Source organism: Mchenga conophoros, linkage group LG5 (assembly GCF_057382185.1).
Source record: "Mchenga conophoros isolate Kocher_MC1m ecotype Shallow Benthic linkage group LG5, M_conophoros_male_GT1.1, whole genome shotgun sequence".
Classification (NCBI taxonomy): Eukaryota; Metazoa; Chordata; class Actinopteri; order Cichliformes; family Cichlidae; genus Mchenga; species Mchenga conophoros.
The window spans coordinates 13431730-13455039 of NC_140530.1; the positions used below are offsets into that span (position 1 = coordinate 13431730).

A 23310-nucleotide genomic window follows, 5' to 3' on the forward strand; every position below is an offset into this window, starting at 1 on the left:
ACTAGAGGGCATGAGTGACCAAATCAAAAGGCAAAATAATGCAAACCAGACTTGTACCAACAGTGAAGGAAAAGTACAGACACACCCTTTACATTCCACAGACGCCAAAAACTCAAATACTCTCTCTAAAGAGATGCAGGTGACACAAATCGTGTTGACTCCACAAAAATATGACCAACACAAAATTGAAACCATTAAACTCACACAGGAAGAAAGAACAGAAAGACTTGGTGAGACACTGAACCAAAAAAGCTTCTTCGATGCCAGGAGGCCAAAGTGGGAGTCGGCTATGATGCAAATGTGGGTGTGTTAGTGACTGTGAGTAACTATGAACACATTCCTCGGTTTAACTGGTGTATCACTGTGCGCAATGTAAGTGTGCATGTGACAGGGCACATATATTTGTGAGTGTTTGGGTTTGGTCGGACAGGAGCCAACAAGCTCAAACGGAGAAGGTGGTTTCTTAGGACAACACCCAACACATTCTCCACCCAGGAACGGGTAGATTATACAGTGGAAACAGCACTTCCTGCATGTGTGAGCTATCTGGACTACAAAGAACTGATAGCAGGAGTTTGAAAAGCTTTACTTACAGGGACATCCACAGGTTTAGCATCTGCAGGAGCTCCACCCTAGAAAGTATAAAGTAGTTTTACACTTGGTAAGAAAAATAAAATGGTGAAATCATTTAAGATCTGAAAAGGCCTTCTAATTCTAAGTAATAAACATGCCAGTAGTAATTGTTGATTGGTTTGGTTTGTTTGCTTCTTTTTGTTTAACAGGATCATTTTTTAATACATTGCTGATGGATTTGCATGAAAATGTTACCAAAAAAGAAATGGAGCTTGGTTTTTCTTTAAAGCAATTACATTTTGGATGTAATCTGGATTTGAGATTTTGGCAAGATTTTATATTGCAAGGTCAAATTGGACATTTCCTGCCATAGTCTCAGGAATAGGAAAAGGCTAAGACATATCCTCTTGATTTTCACATGAAAACCTCAGACTAATCTGGATCAAATATCCTTCCAGATGCAGGAGTCAGCCACTCTTGCTTCATACTAACAAGTTATCAGTCCTAAAGCTTTAATTTGGTGTCAAAGTCATGCCTGTAAAGCAACTTTGTCTAAAGAACATAAGCTAAAAGTGACAGTTTCCTACCAACATAAAGTAGTCCCTACGAATTTGTCAGCGAAGCACGCAAAAGCAAAAAACAAGGTGAGGTTGGGTAGAAAGTTTAGAAAGCAGTGGAAAGTGGTGCACACTGACCGTATTTTTGAATCTGTAGTTTGGAGGCAGTGTGTCGTCCCTTTCTCCACACTTCTGACCTTTCTCAGAGGTGATGTCATGCTGTGACACATGCATTACACGGTTACACACTAAAGGCCCATGCAGCTTGCTGCTCACTTTCTAAAGCATACACACACACACACACACACACACACACACACACACACACACACACACACACACAAACTCCAACATGTATGCTTGCACACTGTGGCTATGCTATACCTCTTTGACCTCTGGCCCCGTGAACACAGGCTCTGGGCGAGCGAACGGATCAGTTGATGGTAGTATGTTGGCCAGCTCGTCGATTGCATCCACTGGAGGTGCCTGCGCATGCAACACAGCTCAGCACACAAGCGCAAGCGACATGCTTTTTAAAGGAAACTAGCACTGCTACATTAAGTCTTTACCTGTTGGGCTCCTTTAGCTGCTGTGGATGTAACCTCCGCCTGAACCTGCAACACAGATCCAGAATCAGGCCACAGACCTTAACAACACAATATATCCATTGTGCTATTAGGAGTAAGGCATCATGAAATTATCAGCCATAAAAAAAAGAAATTCCAACTCTTTCTTAGTTAATTGCTTTAATGAAATGACTTTTCTTCTTTAGAATTTCCAGAAAAAAAATGTTTGATTGGTGTGAAAAATTCCTGCTAGCCATGACAACACCTCATCACAACATCCTCATCCATTCATTAAACACAGAGACCGAGAGGATGAATTGAATTGAATGCAAAATCATCACTGTGCAGAGTATACGGAGGGCAGAGTTGACACACAGCCTCTGCCATGTTTGGCTTCAGGAACATCTACCTTTGTTTGCGCTGATTTAGCTTCTTCCTTTTTGCCTTGCACAGACACATTTCCAGCCGCAGCTGTGCCTGCTGCAGCTGGCTTTGATGTTTTAGCAGGATCAACTTTAGGAACATCAGCTTTGACTGCTGTGGCAGCAGTGGCACTCTAAAATGCAACAAGATTTGATTCTATTACAGGCCAAGTTCATGTCAAGTAAAAGTGCAGATCTGCTACATACATGCAAAACACCCAAAGAAACAAATGAAAGACAGGAAGTCACTTGAGGAAAAGAAAGCCTCCACCAACTTCTTTCATCTAGAAGTGTTGTGCAATGAAACTGGGGTCAGAAGGGACATGAGTAAACTGTATGCCTCTCCTCTTCATTTGTTTTTTCCTCACTGACTCGGAGTGATGATGCATGCGATGTTGCAAATGGACGGGCGTCGACTATGACGAAATGCAACAACGAGCAGAGGCATGCTGAGCAAAGAGCTGCAGCGTAAAGAATGAAAGTCCTTGTTCTTCAAAAAAATAAAAAATAAAAATCCGAAAAGGAATTCCAAGGCATTCCAAGAAACCCCTAAAGCTAATAAGGTATCTGGACAGTCTCAAGTAAGCACAACCCCAAAAAACCTGATAAGACTACAAGGAAGAAAAAAGAAGAGCGAAAGGCAAGTAGGCCTTGAAAGATACACCCCAAGAGTCATGGAGGCAGTGAAGACTCAGAGTGGCATTAGTAGTCAGGCTTATACCTTAGCCGTGTCCTTAGGTGACTCTTTAGGAGCGGGCACAGAAGTGGCTGCTGCAGTGCCAGCAGTGGGAGGAATTGTAGGTGCGACTTTGGCTTGGGAGACAGGTGCAGTCTACAAACATGTCGCCAAATGATTACTCAAAAACACAAGGAAGCCAGTAGATGTACTGACACAGTGTAAATTTTTAAAGTGTTAGTGAAAACGAAGCAGAAGAACATTTACACTGATCACTGGTCAGCTCAGTTAAAGTTACCCAAAAGATCTCAAAATAATATGAGGGCTGAGACTGATGACCAGTGATCAGTAAGGGTTCAGATGCTGGAGCTTTTTCATGCCTTAATCACCTTGAACTTTGGGGATTTATTTGCATTCATGAAATATTCAAATACCTCACACACAGTTCACAAAATTTCTAATAAAATAATACAAAAAACATTATCATTTAAAAGATTGTTGGATTAAAGCAAAGAAAAAGCACTAGCTAGAGTTTTGGCCATGATGGCATTACCTTTAACACCTCTCTAGTAGCGCCACTCGCCTCTGCAAACGACATGTCAATAACAGTAGCACCGGCCAGCGTAGTGTTAGTCTACAATCGAGAAGCATGTGTTTAAAGAAAGTGAAAAGAGACAGTTATTCTTTAAGTTAGTGTCACAGTTTGTGAGGAGCATTCATCCCATGCAGGTCATATCAGATCTTTTATGGTGGCACGGTGACAGTCCAGCTTCTGATGCAAGATGAGTGAACGGCCGTGCCAGAAAGACGTCACAGACAGACAGGTAAGATGTTGCGTAACGGTGATGACCAAAGATGAAGCGCGTAAAGAGATGACTAGTGATGAGCACACATGAGGTGCTGAGGCCAAAAGAAAGAAGCAGAGATTCATGTTATGTCACGCCAAAGCGCTGAAAGCCTCCACCACTTTTATTCATACCCGCCAGAGTTTATCTACCTCTGGTTTGGCTTTAGGTGCCGCTTTCCCTGCTGTTGCAACATTAGAGCTTCCTCCTGTTGTCGTGGTAACCGCCCCAGGCTTTGTAGCCATTCCAGATCCCGATGTTGGCGTCTGCAATGCACCAGGTGAGGAGAAGTTGATCAACTGCAATTTTTTACAGCTCTATGGATGCTAGAATTGCCTGTGTGCTTGGCTTTGCACATGAAAGCTAGTTAACTTATCGTCAAGACAGCCACAGAGACTGTGAAACCTACTGTAATATATCTTAGCCTGATATCTTAAAATGACATCTTCTTGGTTACGCTTGAGGGTGGTGAGCAATTAGATATGTTGGTGATTGCAACAATACTCCGTTTCATAACGTAGCTCCGCACATCAGCTGGTAATGTGACTGTGGTTCCATGTTTTATACCTTCTATTGCTTAAAGGAAGGCATCACCAACTGATTTAAGCCAAAAGGACAAATCCTCAGCAGAAATACTGATGCGACTGCTAGCAAGCTGGCTAGCAGCATTATCGTTTCACGTGCTGTTGTATTGTTTGGCATTTATGTGTGTTAAACTGTCATGCTCACTGTAGAAGAATGTATTATTATGTGCAATCAGGGACTTAATAAGTTAAAAATGTTCACAAGATGCCATGGCTAGCATGACAATCCCAGTCAAATGTGATTGTCATTTCAGGTAATTGCACAACTTGCAACACTGCTATGCCATTACGTGTACTACAGGGAATTGTGGTAACAAAAGTATCCAAATTGAGATGTAGTAAATCTTTCAGCCTTTTTTGCTTCCATTATAACCTGCTTTTTCTGAAAGTCGTTAAACTTGCAGAAAAAGCAACACACAAGTAAGATTCCATATTTGTAAGGTTAATAGGTAAACATTATAGTTGTGTTTTTATGTGACAAGAAACTGGCTAATAGTAATTACCATACATTCTGCAGGGACATATTTTTTTTATAGCACAGTAGATTATCTTTCCCATTGCACATGGACACTGAAACACAGGCAGTTGTACTTTACTGTGGCAAAGCAAAAAGAAGGAAGCAGGGCAATGAGATACTTACAGTGAAGGTTAATGACTGAGTAATATAAGCTCAGTGTGTGAATAGGTCTAAAATAAAACCATGTAATTCTCTCACTTCTAAATATCCGACTAAACCTTATCTCTACAAGCCGGGCACCAAACTATACACCGTCTAAGCCCCGCTGCTGAAAGATGTGTGAAAACAATTCAGGCTGGCACTATGGCTCTGTTCAAACATTATTTGTATGCAAGTAAAAGAGATAAATGACAGGCAATGGAGTGTACTATTACTTTGAAAAAAAAATAGTCATTAAAAGTGTTTAATGAAGTACACTTTATATAAAATACAGTTATGGTCAGAAGTTTACGTACACTCATCATAAGCATCAATATTGTGGTCATTTAGTTTGATCGGATATGTCACTACTTTGTCATGTTGTGGAAGAAGACCCAAACTGTCACCTCCAGATGAAAGGGAATGGAGCAGGATGTTAAGGAACAACCTGTGAACCAACAGGCTCAAGCCTGCCTTCAGCTGGAAACTGCTGTGACACCAGTGTTATTGTCCACGGTGATGTGAAATTTATGTAGTTGTCATGGACAAGCTAAATGCCTTCTGGAGAAAGGTTTTATGGGATAAATGAGACTCTATGAGACAAAGATGAACTATTTGGCCACAAGAGTATGCTTGGAGGAGTAACTGCTTTCCTAAAATACTATATCTGCTGTTGAGCATGGTCCTGAAGCAACACACTCCAGAGCTGTTATGGTGCCGGTGGTACTCGTACATTGCATGAAGTAATAATAAAAAATTCAACTTAATCTCAAGTCAACAGCTAGAAGATTGACACAATTGTTGTTTGGAATGAATAAGACAAGTTAACATTAAGCTTCTCAAATGGTCTCTCCAAAGCACCCACCTCATCCCAATTCTTCTTTTTTTTAAGTCATTAAATATATGTGCTGTGCAATCATGCAAACCTGGAAACCGTTTACCAACAAAATGCTGATGTTTGCAACATTTTTTCTACCAATAGAGTTCATATACATGCTAATATAGTTACATTCCACTTAATTTATGAGTTCCTGATTGAAATACTGATGAAGTCTTTTAACATTTCCATTAGTCTTCCCTGGAGAATATTCCAGTCAGCATTCAAGCAGCAGTTTGACAACCTTGGTTTGCGAGCAGCATTAATGGGTTAAACAGGGTGTTACCTGCCTTGAGTTTGAAGGAAGGAAAAGGAAAATGTTCTTTTTGCTATTAATCAAAGAGCTGTGCTGGAACAGGAAAGAAAGTAACAATGCTAGAACAACAGAAAATGCTGGGGGGTCAGGGGTCAAACTGGCAGTCAACAAATGAGTTTCTTTTGACAGACTGAGGGAGGAGAAGAAGAAGTTAAACAGCATTACAGGGGAATGTCTAATACCTCAAACTGTGCAGGCTTTCCAGTAGAGACCTGAGCTGCCGGTTTGGGTGTTGTCTGGCTGGACTGCGACTGCAGAGAGAAAGAGACAGAAGTCAAATATGTGCAGGGAACACAAGAAACCACCCAGCAACATGTTGATTTCACAACAGCAATATTTTTGGAAAACAAAACGTTCCAGAAGACTTATTTCTGGATAAAGCTGAAATCGTAATCGTTACAGGCTCAGGTCAATACAGTCTCCTTTTCAAGTTGAAAACAAACATGGGGAGAAATGCAGGACTGTAAACTGCTCACAAACACACCCATCACACAGCAGTCAGAAGTGTTTGATTCAAGTCCTACATTCCTGACTGTGCGGTGGGACTGTTTGACAGCAGTGCGTCAACGAGACTGTCGTCTGTGGTCACCTTAGAAACTGACAAGAAGAATGCAGGATTCACATCTCCAGCCAGTGGCATCCAGTGCAAGCTGAACGCTAACATAGCTCACATTTTTCTGCTTAAGGAACCAGGAGAGATCGGCCTTTGACTCCCGTGGCTGAAGACATGCAGCCAGTATTCACACACATGCATACTGGATGGAAGTCATATTTGTTCTGCACTGCACTTCTTCACATAGAAACAATTAGTCATACTGTATCACTGATGCTTTGATCTTTGTCTTAAATTCCCCATAGCTGAGCTGTAATAAAACAATCTATAGAAGCCGTGTTACAACGCATGGGATATTATTACTTTTTATCATGTGTACTAATCAAAGCAAACTTTCCTGGAATGATAGTTGCAGGACCCATGGTTTATCTGTGGGTGCACGGCAGTAGTTTATCATTTAAAACTGTCATCTGAAATATTGATCAGTTATTAGCCTGTTTTTTTACAGTACTGGAAATCCTTCTGCAAGGTAGAATGTCATAAAGATCATTGTTCTTAATACATTTGAGAGAAATATACAGGCCTTCAGAAGCAAATAATGTTTCATTTTGTTTTGTTTTTTTAAACTACAAAAATGTACAAGAAGTAAAGCCTTACACTACTACTCAGTTTCCCCCTGTAAAACATGTGACCTTTATCTGGATAAGGATCGCACGTCAATGAAAAGGTGTTACTGCAAGCAGAATGCACTGGGATTGGAATCTGACCCGATCAGCCCAGTCACATTTGGAGATGGACTCTGTAAAGCCAACTCTCGGGGTCATCTAAATCGCACTCTTTGCGTCTACTCGCACAGGCTCCAGAAAGCTACAGGTAATATATCAGCACAACCTCGTAACGTAGAGCGGAGACAGTAGCACTGCTCCCCTGGACTGTTTTTCCTGTTTGTGCAGTCATTAAATGTGAGGCTCATCCAGACGCCTTGATTCTACCTGTAATAAGCTTCACAATATTGTGAAGATTGTGCTTTTAGTCTAAAATATGCAACCGTGTACAAAAATAAACTTTCTTTTGTTAACAATTATACATGTTGCGCACGTAGTCCAGTATTTTAGAAGCATATACTGATCTCCAGGTGGAGCACAGTTTGCTGCAGAGCCCAGCCCAGCTCTTTTGAAGGTGTGAATACAGAGCAGTGAACCTCCACCCTGTTTAATACTGCTGTCCGTTTCACATTCAGCTCCATATATTGTATGCAGTTGTATCATTGTAGACTCAGACCCAGCCCAGCCTGTCGGCGAGCATTACTGGGTTTTTTTTCCATTTGTTCATCATAATAATAATAATAATAATGATCATAATAAAAGAATAAGAGAAGTGTACAGAAGTATCCATAACAGATTAACAGATACAATTCTGTGGGGAAACCCCCCAACTATATCTTCCAGTTATTATGCTACTTCTAATCACACGTAAGCTTCTGAGCGAGTTAACCAGCTATGCGTCCTCTTTTACAGCTACACAGGTAGGATGGAGGTAAAGCACATATGTATGCTTGTGAATGACAGTCAAGGTAAATAACATACAGAGACAGAGGACATGTGAATCATCTGCATTAGGTGAACTCTGAGTTAGTAATGATTGCAACTTGGCATAATCAATGATTTCCTCACGCGCTCAAATAGTCACACGGGCTCACAAAGTCATAATCCAGGTCGGGATTAGCACACACAAGTCACATGCCTTCTGCCTTTCACACTTTTCAGATATGAACCGACAGCTTTAAGAGTCAACTTCATATTATTTAGATCGAGAATAAAAAGGAAGTGGCACAGAGGAGGAAGTGAGGTCACAAGCAGCCAAGGGGAAGTTGTGTTGATCCCGTTACCACTGTAAATACTGAACGTTGCCAAGTTACTTAAATAACCAAGAAACAGATGAGCTGTACTGCATGATGTGTCAGGCGCATTTTGCTGCATGTGAGACAACAACTCCACAAGCTTGGATTTTCATGACAAAATGATAAAAGTAGCATTGGATATTTGAAGCCTTGTATTCTCATGGCAGTGATCTGTTCTGGAAGCAGAATTTGCAAACATCTATAGAGCACAAGAGATTGCTGAAAACTTCTAGAACTAATAGACACACTCAAGCCATTCTAGTGGCGCTAGCTTTTATTTAGTTTTTTTAATGTGCCTGCAGTGTTTGATTCAACACAGGAATAATTTAAAGAAACAGTGAAAAACACCTCTAATTCCATTTGATTAAAGATGTTTAGGCAATCACAGTATTGACTTCCCCCTTCTTATCTACAAAAGGTATTTTGATGTGTCATCAGAGTAATCATACTGACCACATGAATGACATCATTACTTCATCAAAACTTTCTTTTGCAGAAGCGTACATTATGGCAAAACCTATGACAGATTTGTGAGTTACAACAAAGAGTAACACTGTACGGATCAGAACAAATGACATATTTCCATATCACTGTATAAATTAGAATCATGTTCATGCGCTTTTGCATTTACCTCATGAGGGATTCTCTGTTGAAACTATTCTTCAAAACCACACGCAAATAGGTGACTCATCACCACTGCAGAACTCCGACAACACCGACAGATGCCACTTGACAAAGGCCAGGAAGCACGACCCGCTTTTATAATTGTACAGTAGGCAAACAGACAGAGCTCTTAGTTCATTTCCAATCGATTAAAAGAAGCAATACACTGAAACATTAAGTAGTAAATAGTTGAGCTCATCAGTATGTTTACAGTGTCAATATCAGACGATCTTGAAAACATTTATTAAAGAGATAAAAGAAATATCCTCTTAAAAGGAAGCCAACACTGGAAGATGCTACAAAAGAAAGAAAGAAAGGATTTCTATTGTAAAATAAAAGTGAACAAAGATGACGAGGGCAGAAACCTGCACTACGGTTAGGAATCAGAAAGGTTAAAAAAAAAAAAATCATCAACTTTAACTCAAATAAAATAAAACCTGAAGCATGAAACATTTTGTGGATTAGTCCTACTCACTGATTTAGGTAAATTAAAAACAAATGTTTGTGTGTAACCTCTGTGTTCACCTGAGACCAACCCAAACTCTCAGGAAGTCTGTAGTGACTCCAGACTTCTGCATTCCTACATTCCTCATGACTACGGCAGCAGCAGACGCACACTGCAAGTACACGTACACGCATTAGGTACTGGGTTAAACCCACTTTCGACTTTAAAACTGCCCTAATTTTTCACGCCATTGACTCAAAGAGCTGGAGTTTTTCCCTTTTAAATTTTGATGCATATTGACATGATAGAATCAATATTGTTTCAGAACCTCTTGACAAAGAAAACCCAATTGTGTTCACTCTTATTCGACAACGAGTGGGGGGAAAGGACCACTTTCTTGGTTAACACAAACCACAACGCACCACAGAAAAAAAGGAAGTAGCAACAAGTCTTCCCACAGAGCAGACACATTTGGATCAAACATAGTAGACACAGTTGTTTTCTACAGACCAGGTGTTGCATAAATGTCATGAGCCGTGCTTGACGTGGTTTATAGCAGGTGCTGAGTCTTCCAGATGTGCTCGGTATTTGGTCGACCTGTGGCTCATTTGAAGCTGCCTTATGGTGCCATGAGGTCAGGCAGTGTCAAATGTGGCCCAAACACGATTGCAGATGCTGGCCACATTTTTTCTGGGTTATAGTTTCAGAATAATTTTTTGGGAGGTATTTACTAATTTTACCAAACAACCGGAAGAGGCCTAACATCCACTCTTAGGAAATCTCTGCCGTCTTGATAAAGTATTTATTGTATTGATCTGAGTACATATTGGACTGTGTGAAAGTAAAGTGAAGTTGATGGAGGTGAGTTATAAGCTGTATACGTGGAGCATACTGCACAGCAAAACTTAAAAGGTCCAAATGATCAATAGTGCCTTTATCAGAAGATGCACTCAATAGTAGAACTGACAGTATGCAAGATGTCACTTGCCATTCTGTCCAGCCTTAAGTTTTGGCTCATTCTTTATACACACAACAGGTATACAAGTTTGATAAAAAAGCCAATAGAGCAGAAATAACCTTTGCACGCATCATATATGAAAACTGTGCAGATAATACAAACTTTATGAGACCTTCTTTGGTTGAACCCGTGACAGTGAACTAACTTCTGCAGCTTGTGATGTTGTCTTCTTAAACAGCACTCTGTGTTTCTGTTATGCAGCACAGAAATGCACAAGACAGTAAAAGAAGAGGGGGGGGCGTGTCATAAAAATGATGCAGGGTTCCAAATTTAGTCGAAGCGTGGAAAAGACTCAATAGTTAGCATGGATCTGCTTTGCAAAGGACATATTGATTTTGTCAGACACATACAGTACATACAGTAGACTGGGATTCGGTGCAGTTGTAGTCTGAAACACAACAGCGCATATAAAGATCGTGATATGTGAACATATGTTGTTGAATCTTTTATTCCATGTAAGACACATGACGTATGCAAACACTGACATGCCGTGCATGTCCATAGATAGAGCCACTGGGTAAGCAGCGAGGACACTGCCTGACGTAGTTGATAACGGGACACCAGTAACATCATGGTCATTCTGAGAGAGCTAGACGCAGTGCTGGGCATAGTTTAAGTGAATGTGTCCAAAATAGATGCAGCACTTTAGATCCACACCATTTCTGTCACATGACTTGGGCCAGCAGTGACAGTGTGGCAAGGGCGGCGCACTGCCATCTGAAACCAACAGGTTTTGGTAGTCTTTCAATTTAGCACAACAGGAAACTGCCTGTCAGCTTGAGGTTTATTGCTCAAGTCTTTGTCTGCTGTCAGATATGAATGATAGAAAAACACACGCAGGCATGAAACGCCAAGACTGCACCCCATATTGTGCATTTGTCACTGGTCAAGGAACAATGCAGTACATATATCCAGGCCCTACCAAACAACAGGGACTGAAGCAGTAGCTTTGCCCTCTTATGAAAACTGATGACTAATGCTGGCCCCACCCAACACACCACAGACACGCATATGTGAAAATGGCTGGAAACGACTCCTCAGCTTTCTGTTTTAAAATAGCACTGGCAACTTGTGGAAAAAAGGTCAATAGTGATAAGTGGCTCACGTCTGACCAGTGGTGGAAATGACGAAAGCTGCAGTCAGCTGCATAACAAGGAAAGAAAGTGGAGCAATAGTGTGAAAGTTAAGCGTTTCAGTTTTAGCACAGAGCTGCAGCAGGAGGAGCATTATTGCTGGAGGGCAGATTTCAAGAGAGCTGGGTGAAATCAGGAGTAATGGCGTTGACTAAACGTACTTTAAAAGGCAACCTGTTCTGATGAGGTGGTGACGCATTTAACTGTCACATCAGGCGAGGACAAGAAACAGCACAACCATGGCAAAATTACAACTGCAGCCAAACAAAATCCTAATCATACAAGACAAACAAACCAACCCTTGTGCTTCAGTGTTTGTACTGCATTTTCCCATCAGGATTATTGTATCACACGTTTACAGTGAGAAAACCCAGTATGGAGAGCACAAAAAGATGATATAAAGCCATAAAGAGCCAGGTGTCAACCTTGAATGCCACATACATAAATAGTAATGAAACATTTGATTGCTGGTCGTTCACGTTTACTTGGAACAAAGTTTTTGTTACACTAGCAACAACTGCTCTCAAGGCCCATTTGAGAGAGACTAACACAAAAATCTTTAGTCCTTTAGTTCCATAATTTGAGGCTTAAAGGGAAGCACGCTGATCTTACCACAACATGAAGGATCACATGAGCGATAAACTGTCAAATGCTGATCTGAACAAACGTTCTGCTACACACCAGCCACCAAAGTGATGTGACAGGTATCAAACAGGAAGCTTCTCCACGCAAGCATTTACAAAAGAGCAAGCATAAAGGGAAATACCATCCAGATACATACCATAGGTCAGACTGTGAGTGTGTATCCTCTTTAAATGTTGCTGTGAATACTACCAAGAGGCTCTCTTCAGGCTGCTTAACCTAAGACCCCTGCTTTAGGAACACTTTAGTTCGAACTTTATGTCATGCACACGCACACATGTAAACACATACACACACCCAGCAGTGAAAAACTTGCTACTCCGCCCTCTTTGAATCAGCACAACAAGACGCCGCTGCATCAGGCTCCACCCCTTCATCCAACATGGCAGAGCAGGCTCGGTCGGATTGGGCAGTTGAACACATGAAGCCCCACCCACTGCTCGATGGGTGCCAGGAAAACTGAACAAGCTTTGGGTCGGGCTGGGCTAGGTGAAGACGCATGATGCAGCTCAGCACGCGATAGCCTGCATCAAGCCGGAAGAGGTGAAGAAGAGAGAAAGAGTTGAGGGGTGACGAAGGAAAGTAGATTTTCTGCAGCAGTGCTTTGGCAGGAGTCTGGGTGTGTCGGGTAGACTCACAACTTTGGAATCTAGAATGCAAAGCTACAACAAAGGCAGAAAAGAGGAGAGGGAGGGAGGAGGATCCATCACATGCAGCTCAAACCACACCCTAAGGCAGACAGAGAGGAACATTAAAATGGGGGAGAACGACAAAGTTTAAAGGGCAAGAGCAGTGATGTTCAGACATGTTTGTTTCCATCACAGGTCGTCAAAAAAGGCCCCGAACAACGGAACAGACAGGAAATACCAGCCAGAGGTTACAAAGGAATTTGGGGGGGGGACAAGAGAGAGGGGCATTTAACGCTTCCCCTTTCTTTAAACAGGACCTTTCAGCAGTGGCAGCGTTGATTGGCTGAAAGGTCAATAACTTCTAAACTTTATCCTTATTATGTTAACTTCTTCAAGCACTCCACACCGAAAAACATGTCAAACGCGTTAAGAGGCGAGTGCTCTGGGGAGCAGCGCCCCCTCGTGTCACAAAACACCAAAAGCACATAGATGAAACTTAAAAAGGAGCATTGTGTTCATGTGTGTCATCTGAAACCGTTGTGCATGCCTGTTAGCTTGCAGACTGTTGTTTGGACACAATGTCGGCCTGTATGCGTGTCGTGTTTGTTCAGTCCCAGTACTTTAACGCTGCGGTTAAAATGGGAACTCAAACAGCTCTAAATACTTTGCATTTAGACTTGGCATGAAATTTAATGTTATTATAGATGTGCTAGAAAAGGATTATAGGAAATATTCTATGTGGAAGCTGCTTTGACACAAGCTTCAACAGACTTGGTTAAATATCAGCCGAAGCCAGCTGACAATCAAGCACCAGGATAATCAGCTCGAATGAAGATAAACAGCAGAGCGTAAGCATGATCATGACATATCGCTGTATTCTTCGAGAGCTATAGTCTGGTTTTTATCGGCTTGGCTTCAACCATGTTTCTTTTAAAATGTCTTTATAAGAACAAGCAGACAGACTCCTGATGTCTCCTGCCCTGGCAGAAATTCTTGTGTCTGTCCTGGGACCCTTCAAAATAAATCACTTAACAGCTTTCGCCTGACTGACTCCAAAAACACACCAGAGCCTGCCCCCTTTTCTGAAAGATAACATGCTCGTGTTGAATCCAAATGCCTTAGTTTGCAACCCCTGGTAACAGCTGTCTTTATTGACAACATTAGACACACCCTTTCATGGAGATCAACCAATAGAAATGGTAAACCTAGAAGCTGGAGGTTTCTAGTATAAAAGGTGGGCTCTGTTCATAGAAGTTTACAGGCAAACTTGGTGGGAGGCTGCATGCAAACTAAGACTTTAAGCAAAGACTAATGTGGGATATTTACATTGGCAAAAGTTTGCAGTCAAATCAATTGGAACTCTGCAGAGAGATTAGACTTGTAGAAACGTGTTTTGCCAGAAAGTTCTAGCTGTTATGAAAGAGCGTGTGAATCAGGTCTGATTAGGAGCAGGAGCAGCCATACACAATCTGTGCGCTCAGTTTGAACCAGATACAAGGAAGCACTTAAAAGTGCAAATGGAAAACAGTGAGTGTTGTGCTGACTGTGCACAAACAGCCAGAAAAAAATGCAGAGGAGTGGCCTGAGGAACTTGACAAACCCTAATCGTATATTTTTTAAATAAACACAGTGAAGTCAAATCAAAAGGATGCATTTGCTTTTGTTGAGATTAACCTAACCAAACACAACAGTTTTGCATCCCCTTTTAGCTCATTGTTTTGGCAGCAGTGTTTTCAGGAGCAACAGCCTGCAAGTTTGACCGAGGTAAATCTGAGAAACACACTTTGCTCCCAGCCAGAAGCATGACAAGTGGTCAATGCTAGCAACCAGTGGTTACTGCTTAAATAGCACACTTCTACTCGGAGCACACAAATCATTTTACTACAAGCTTCATACCACAGCACCTTGTCTAACATTTACACACACACACTCGCACACATAACTTGGGATTTAGTGTCTTGTCCAAAGATACTTCAACATGCAGACTAGAGCAGCATTCACCGGACTTCCAGTTGTAAAGCGAGCCACACTTACTGTGAAACATTTCAGTTACAGAGACATCAATAGGGACAGTTTAAAAAAAGTGAAGCAAAAAAGCTTCAGGGAAAACATTACATCTGCTCAAAGTTGCTTTATTTCTAGGAAAAGTAGAGAAATATTTGTAATAATATTTTTAAAAAATAATATGTTAGCTTGTTGTGACTGCCAACAAACCACCGATTATTAGGTACAGGAAGTGTGCTAAATCAAGTGTCCAGATTGAGGCTATTTTAGCGAGCTGAGCTTCAGTTTCAGACTTGTATCATCTTCAGCACAGGTTTGTTTGCTTCAGCTAAAATTACTTCTGCATTAGCTTATCAGGTTCTACCATGAATTTAAACTTGTGTGTTAGCCATGCAATGATGCTATACTATACTATAACTAGATTTTCAGACAGATTAGCCAGATACAAATAGAAATATCATCACCACAAAAACGACTAAGCTATAAATGTCTCTTGCTTAGCTGCATTTCCACATTATGTCATCAATCTATCCAGCCATCCACTTCAGGGTCATGGAGGGCTAGAGCCTATCCAGAGGAAACAGCTCGACTCTGTCAGCCACATGACAGAATAAGAACAAGAACTACAATAACACGATTTAGTTGGGACTTGTCAGCAATTACCAATAATCATAGCATGCCTGCTAACATTTTTACCTCTCCTGCGTGTTTATGAGGAGCGATACTGAGAATCTCAATCATTGCATCACATTACAGTTTCCAGCAATCGTGAGTCTGCTGCCTTCACATTACTTATCCGGACAAATGTCATCTGGCTCCAAGTACAGGCTGTTGCTCGAGCATTGCAGTAAACAGACAGGAGGACGGGTATACCAAAACGGACATAACAAAATTCAGCGAGCAACATTTAGATGAGGTGTCAAGCCAAACTGAGAGCACAGTGTCAAATCTGAAGGCACGAGTTTTGAGGAGTGATGGAAAGTAGCACCGTACCTACCAACGGGATAAACAACAACAAACTCAACAGGAAATGGAAGGCTGATTTAGCTGAGCAGGATATGTGTCAACAAAGTTTCTGTGTATATATATGGTCTCATACACAGTGTGTTCCTCCACTCCAGTGCAAACTGGGCTTTAGTACCGTGGTCTGAAATGATCTTTTTGAGGTGTGGCTTCAGAAGGCAGTCAGAGGTGGTTATGACGTATGAACTGAAGCAATCGGGCACTGTGTGTCATGATGTCATTAGTAACCACCTTAGTTGAACTGTTTGTGATTTGCTGAATATTAAAACATGAAAGATGGAAATTTGAGTGTCAGCATTTTCTGACAGTGGGGGCAGATAGGTGCACGCTTGACATCAGACTGTGATTTAATAACATGAGTCAGTTGTGTCTCACTGTCTCAGTGATTGCTCAATACTTTGTATTCTGGTTGCACACAGTGCTATAGTCCTTCATAACTGAACCGTACAGTGTAACTCACTGTTCAAATGCCCAACCGTAAAACCGAGGGGATCATTTCACATGACTACATCGAACTTAAAGATGAAAAATACATACGGAGGCTGAGACGTCTCAAGAGGATAAAAGTCAAAAACCTAGAATAACAAATACTGCTTAAGCCAAGCTAATATGAATAATACAACAGTAACACAGGTAACTTCAGGCAACAGGAAACAGCATGATATTGTATTTAAAGGTGCCTTATAGCGGTTCTATGAAGTGACACTTTTCATTGGGTCTTAGTTTTGTTTATCAAGCACTAGTAGCCACATGCATGATTCATTACACAGCGTTCCTACCAGCAGGGTTAGATTTTCCAACTAATAATATGTCTCAGAAAAAGAGTTCCCAGTTCTTTTTTTTAAAATAGGTAATTCATCATCGACATTCCTTATTTAAAAATAAAGAATGTGTATGATAACAGTTGTTTGTAGATCAAACTTTTTCTTTGACAAAGCAGATACAAGCTTGAAAAATGCCAGTCCAGAAATCTCTTTTTAGCTCTGTTTTTCATTTCCAACACTATTGTCTCTTTATCTTTGTCCATCTACTGAGAGCAGGTATGAAGCAGGTATTTATAGCATGTTCGGCTACACGTTGCAGCCAAGGACAACAAGACAAAGCTCTGTGAGCGTGAACCAGAACAGTACAGCAGTGAGCCGAGTGACTAAACAATGGACTGAAACTGGCTTTTAAGATCTGTGAAGCCATCAGTTTCTGTTTAGTTTAATTTAAAGATATAAGTTCACGCTATAGTTGTAAAGCCCTCTAATGTACCACACCATGTAAAAACAGGTATGTCATGACTAACTTGCACAGTATCCCCTCCTGCCTGTTTATGCCTTTTTGTCTTTGACTTTGTTGTAATGGTTATGCATGTGCAGGCAAGATATATTTTCCCAGTGGCCATTTCCTGTTAAGTTTTATGATAATGCTGCCAGACCCCAAGGGAGGGTGATCTCTGCAGCCCAGAGCTGGGAAAATGCAACACAACAAAAATGGTCTGACCAGAAGTCCAAAGGCTATCTGTGTGCAGTCAGCCTCCTGGGACACATTTATTCTTTGACCTTTAACACATAAAATGACTCAGAGCAAACGAACACAGCCCTGATAACAGAGCACTGACATGAGGACAGCCAATGCTGAACTGTCACACATCAGCATGCAATCACATTCTCTGCCAGACGAGTGAAAATTTAACAAAAGCCTGCAGCATATGACCTACATTGCATTCAACTTTAACTTGTCCAAATAAAAAACAGAGCACTTAAGCTCATTCCAGCTAAACACACCCTTTCAGACAGCGCCATCTGCAGCTTTGGATTATCACAGGAGAATGCTATTTGGGGTGGGAGCCTTCACAAAGAAAAAACTGGTATATCCTTCAAAACAACCATTATCACTTATAGGAGTCTATCAGTTTCCCATGTAGTTTGATGGTTTAAGCACCTCATAGCAAATACTGGAGGCCTTCCTGCAGCCTTGGTTTAATATCCCACCACAGTAAGAACACTGAACTCACAGAGGCTGACCGGGAGCCTCAGACATTCCAGCAGAGAGAGCGTGTGGCTGGATTTGGACTGGCTCCAAGACAGTTTTCCTCCTTGTGTGAGTTTCCCTTATAAGTCCTTTGTTAAACATACAGTACACAAAAGACTAGGACAGCTAACAAAACAGTAACAGCAGACATGCTTTTATATCTATAGAGATGGGGGTCACAAACAAAACAAAACACACGTGGACACTTTTGTTACTCAGCACAAACCATTACACAAGCACACAGACACACTTTTACTACACACCTGCTCCTCCACTGCCACATCCTGCAGAGCCGGGGTGTCCCGTGGGCCTCGGATCCAGCTCAGTATCTGACCCATGTTGGCTGAACGTGTCGTTTGTGTGAGTGTGTGTGTGTGCGCGCGTGTGTCAGCCTCTGCCTTGTCTGTCGGCTTGCAGCATGTTTCCCTGCATCAAACGGGGAATGGACCCAGACAGAGAAAAGGGGAGGGCAGAAGGACTAAACTGGGCGTAGTCAGGGAGAAGAGGATCTGATGTGGAAGTCACAACCGGGAGGGGCGTAACTCTCCGGGCTATACTAGGAAGTGAGCTGACCATGGGCTGACACCCACTTAAAAGGGGGGCAACATGTAAGCTTCTGCTTGGGGAAATAGATCCTTTAACGCACACGGGGGCACACATGCAAGAAGATATGCACGCAGTGGTGTTAAAAAATTTACTCAGCATACCTAAAACAGAACCGGTTTTATTTGGGACAATGTTCAAGTTACACATTAGCAAGAACACATTTAGATATATGATAGTGCACGAGCCTTGAGCACACATGGGCGCATACGTCTATCCACACTGCATATATAAAACAAGAGACCAACTTTTATATTCTGCCTGTGTCAGCTATTTTCCATGACAGAAGAGGCCGAAGCTGAAATCTTCAATTCTTTTCTGCATTGCAGTAATAAAATCTGCGAAGGATAATAGCAGGAAGAGATACTGATTAGATGCAGGCTAATCTCAACATCTAGTTGAGCCAAAGAAAACCTGTCTAATGACAACAGAAGAGATTTCATCATGTCTCTCTGCACCACGGCCTGAGCAACAAACAAGGTGTGTTAAAGAGGAATGTAGGGAGTGTCTCTGTGAACACATGACTGAAGCATGAAACACGGGTGTTGGGCTTCTGAAACTTCACCAGTGTGGTCCCTTTTTTCAACTTTATTAATAAGAATTATCCCAGAAGAACTGTGGAAAACATGAAAAGTAAACTGAGAAACATCGGAAGGCAATTAAGTTGCAAAGGTGATGAAAACCAATGAAAGTGCAATCCCATCCATACCTATGGGGCTGTACCTCACCTGTAAAGTGTGAGTTTATCTGTCTCTCTGGGTAGTTCTTGGGTGGGGTGTGCAAACAGTACAGTCCCTGAGTGAATCACTGTGATGGAATCAGTTTGACAGGCAAGCCTTTCACTTTTTGAGCGTTTTAACGGCACACCTTGGAAAAATATGACAATCACGCACCCTACCACTAATCACTTTAAATCAAACAGACAGAAACTGACACTCCTATTTGATCTGCAAAAAGCTACAAGTGGTGAATCGGCCCTTTATGCACAAAGCACACTTTGAGGATAATCCGCTTGTTTTCAACAATGCAATGCGATACTGATGATAACACTCTCGCCTGAGAAACCCCATCACCTCTTTGTTTTTTTAAAAAGGACATAACATTGTAAATGCATACCATCTGACACTATTAAAAACAGATTAAATCAACAAACACTATGAGCTAGAGACCATCTGTACCTGTGAATATTTATATTATTGTACCTAATATATTATTGGGAAAGTACTCAGGGAGATATGAGGTGTCTCCAGGATCATATTGTGCAATGATGGTGCATGCACAGAGACACACAGGTTGTCCATAACTCATTACACACTCCCTCTGAGACTGACATATCTCTTTCAAAGTGTCAACTGATCAAACCTGCAAAACTAGCTCATCGGCCATGTGAAGCAAACTATCCGTTCCCATAACCTCACAAAAACTGGTGTGAACCTGCAGCGGTTGTGTGGCATGTGGTAGTCTTTTTTTTTTAAAAACTCTTTTTCACCTAGACTGAGGTTATCAGAGAATCAGCAGATAGCAGTATGCTCAACATATTTAACTGTGTCAGAAAACAAAATAGCAGATGTTGTCACCAACGTGCTGGTGTAAGAGAGCATAAAGTGGGTAACTGGACTCCCTGTGACCAAAGTGGCATTCATCTTTATATTTAGATCCACGCTGCACTTCAGTCACCTATAAGCTCCTCCTGTCGAGCTGCATCAAATGTATGGACCATGATCAGATGTCGACAGAAGCCTGTATTTTGTTTTTCTTTTTTTTTTTAGAAAACAAGAATAACAGAATTTATATTGTGCTGCAGCTAAAGATACTTAAAAGTTATTACAGGTAAAAGTGATCCTTGATAAATGGCTTCACGTGTGATTCCTAAAGTTGTCAGTCACAGTAAATTACTCTTAACAATCACAAACATGTACATTTTTTTTTATTTATGTAGCAGGTTAAATAAGCGTGCACGCTCATTGTGTCTCCTGATTTTTGGGTAACAAAAAAGACATGCAGTCCTTAAACATCTGCAGCCAAAAGCAGCACTGCCCTCAGCAGAGGGAGACAAACACAAAGAGTTGAGTTTTGTTCCCATCCATCCTGCAACTCCAACGCTTGACCCACAAAGAAAAACAAAGATAAGATAGATGTGAAATATTCAAAATGTCTGGAAAGATCACAGTCTAATTTTGAGGCTCTGATAGCAACTGCAGCTGAAAATTCAAACTGTAAATATTGTCACCTACTTGTTTGCATCTACATTAACAGGCCAGTGGGTTCAGCGGTGATTCTTTTTTACAGCTACACTTCTACTTGTATCCACTCTCAGTTACTGGGCAGTGTTGAGAGACAAAAATCACACAGCAGCCCCTATCTTTTAATGTATCCTGTGAGGTTTACATGGAGCAAAGTAGCTGACTGCATCCCCGCCCTGTTTTAACCTTGAGCTGCAGAACATTGCTGAAGGCATTGTGTCATTCAGGAGAAAATGAAGTCAGTACCTTGCCATAGTAGGACCCTGCAGTGGGATAGAAGGCTGAAGTCTGTCTACTCTTTTTGACTTCAGCTGTGCAAGGATCTGCTTTTCCATGCTACAAACACACACACACACAACAGTTTGTTAGGGCTTTTAGGGTGAGTCAGTTGTTGGCATTAAATTAAACACAACTTCTGGACAGGAAGCAGTGATTTCAGTCTATTGTGTTACTGTGTTGGTGCCTTATTTTCTAGCTTTTCCTCTTTTTCTTTTTTTTGTAACATTTTTGTAATATTCTTAACTGTGAAAAAGTTCTGCTCAAATAGATTTTCATAGTTTGTAGCATTAAGGTATGTAAGCAAGGTAACACCAGCTCATTAATTGCATTAGTTAACATGCTAAAATGTTCATTATTGATATGCAACAGTACCGAGACACAATAACTGGAGATAATCCAGATGTGAAACGTGAGGGCTGAAGGCCGTTTAAACAGCCACACGCCCTCATGTATGAATAGTGTTTGACAAAAAGTGGGCGAAGTCTTTTCAGCACTTTATTTCGGTTCTAACAATATCTTGTACAGCCCACAGAGCATCCAGAACCGCTCCTACACTTTCAGACTAGCTGTTCGGGTTTTCTGCAATAAAAGCACACCTGGCGTCTAAAAGGGTGCCAAGATTTACTTTGAAAGTGCTAATGCCAGAGGCTCAAATAAAAGAAAGAGGGAGAAGAAGGTGAAGGGGAAAAAAGAGGGCGATGTACTCACAGTACTGCTCCAGTATGCCGCATACGCCATGAGAGAGCAGGAGGTGAAAACAACTGTCCGAAATAAAACTTCCACTCTGCTACAATACCGCTCTCTCCTGTCTTCACTGACAGATATCTTTTCTCATACCTTGCCGAACAGAGCGCCACTCCCAGCAGACACCAAATTATCGCCACACACTTCTGTCCGGGGTGCAATTTCTGACTCAGAGAGATTACAAAAGAATTTCACTCTCTAATTTTTTTTTTCCAGTGAAATTTTCTGGTTCGCATAAACAAAAACAATCCAGCATTAACCTGTAGGCCTGGCATTAAACCACCCCACTGACTCACATCACCACACACACACACGGTTGTATTTCCAAAGAAGGAACTTCGTAGATCTCTATTGTGCTTGTTTCTGGCTCAGTGGTGCGCGCTACCAAGGGGGGCTTTACGCAATAGCCCATAGTTACAAAAGATGACATGAAAGCCTTATAGGCATTTGGCACCGGCAAATCATTCGCGACGCCGAGTAAAACCAATTACTGACATTATAAATAAATCAACGAGCCCTGAGCAATTCCTCTGCAAACGATGACACAGCCAAGCTCTAACATGTGCAGAACAGTTTCTCGCTTGAGCACATATATGGCAATGGGATGCAGTTTATCAGGTTAAATCAGTATCAACACTTCTGCAGCTTTGTCTAAGAATAATCAGCTGTGATATATCGGAGATGTTTACATCTTTAAACACATTAACTGAATTCCGCATGTCTCTAAAAAACGGAAAAATCCTACCTCGTCCTTTGCTTCCTTTGTAGCTTTATGATGGCCATGGCTTCTCTTCTTATGTGGCATCTTCAAAAATCTAAATGGATGAACTTCTATTCAAAGTTTCGTTAGTGCCCTCAGTTCTGTTTGGGAAATCAAACTCTACAGACTGACACACAGCCTTTGGTTTTAATTAGGCTGCCCCTCCCGCTGAAAGAGCTTTCGTCCTTGATGATTAAAGTAGTTGGCAAAACCAGAAAATTTCTCAACGTGGAGTTTATTTAATCGCGTAAGCATGTAAGGTCTCGTTGGTCTGCTGCTTTTTAGGATTTATAGTGCAGACTGGTTCAGAAACTAAGCCAAAAGTTACGAAAGTACACACAAAACTCTAATTTGATCACGTGAATGGGAAAACTCAGTGTTCAGCGGAAATAACTGGGATCGGTTGGCATTCACAAATGTATTCTTTTGCATTTTAAACAAGTATCCAACACATTCGCTTCAGTTTGGGTGTGTGAGAGGAAACGCCCCACAGCTCCAGGAAGAGTTGACTCACCCCTGGTTATTTTTCCCTTCCCAGCAAGATGTTTTTCTTGACACAATGCTGCCCTCTGCTGGCTAAA

The 23310-nt window shown here is 41.4% G+C and overlaps 1 protein-coding gene across 24 annotated transcripts in view; it reads right to left on the minus strand.

The window, feature by feature from the left end:
• Positions 1-23049, minus strand: part of cast (calpastatin) — a 31114-nt gene extending 8065 nt beyond the window's left edge. Inside the window, exons 1-11 of one of the 24 annotated variants that reach the window (XM_085273397.1) lie at positions 21934-22285; positions 21193-21282; positions 6254-6322; positions 3792-3905; positions 3348-3428; positions 2840-2950; positions 2106-2252; positions 1700-1744; positions 1515-1616; positions 1269-1349; positions 594-632 (exon numbers count right to left, since the gene is read on the minus strand). In XM_085273397.1, the coding sequence (XP_085129523.1) occupies positions 594-632; positions 1269-1349; positions 1515-1616; positions 1700-1744; positions 2106-2252; positions 2840-2950; positions 3348-3428; positions 3792-3905; positions 6254-6322; positions 21193-21282; positions 21934-21963 (909 nt within the window). In that variant the 5' untranslated portion in view covers positions 21964-22285. Of the gene's footprint in view, positions 1-593; positions 633-1268; positions 1350-1514; positions 1617-1699; positions 1745-2105; positions 2253-2839; positions 2951-3347; positions 3429-3791; positions 3906-6253; positions 6323-12564; positions 12722-18363; positions 18553-21192; positions 21283-21933; positions 22286-22714 lie in introns of those variants that run through there. The other 23 variants (XM_085273398.1, XM_085273400.1, XM_085273402.1 and 20 more) reach the window with 23 other exon arrangements.
• Positions 23050-23310: the final 261 nt, after the last annotated feature.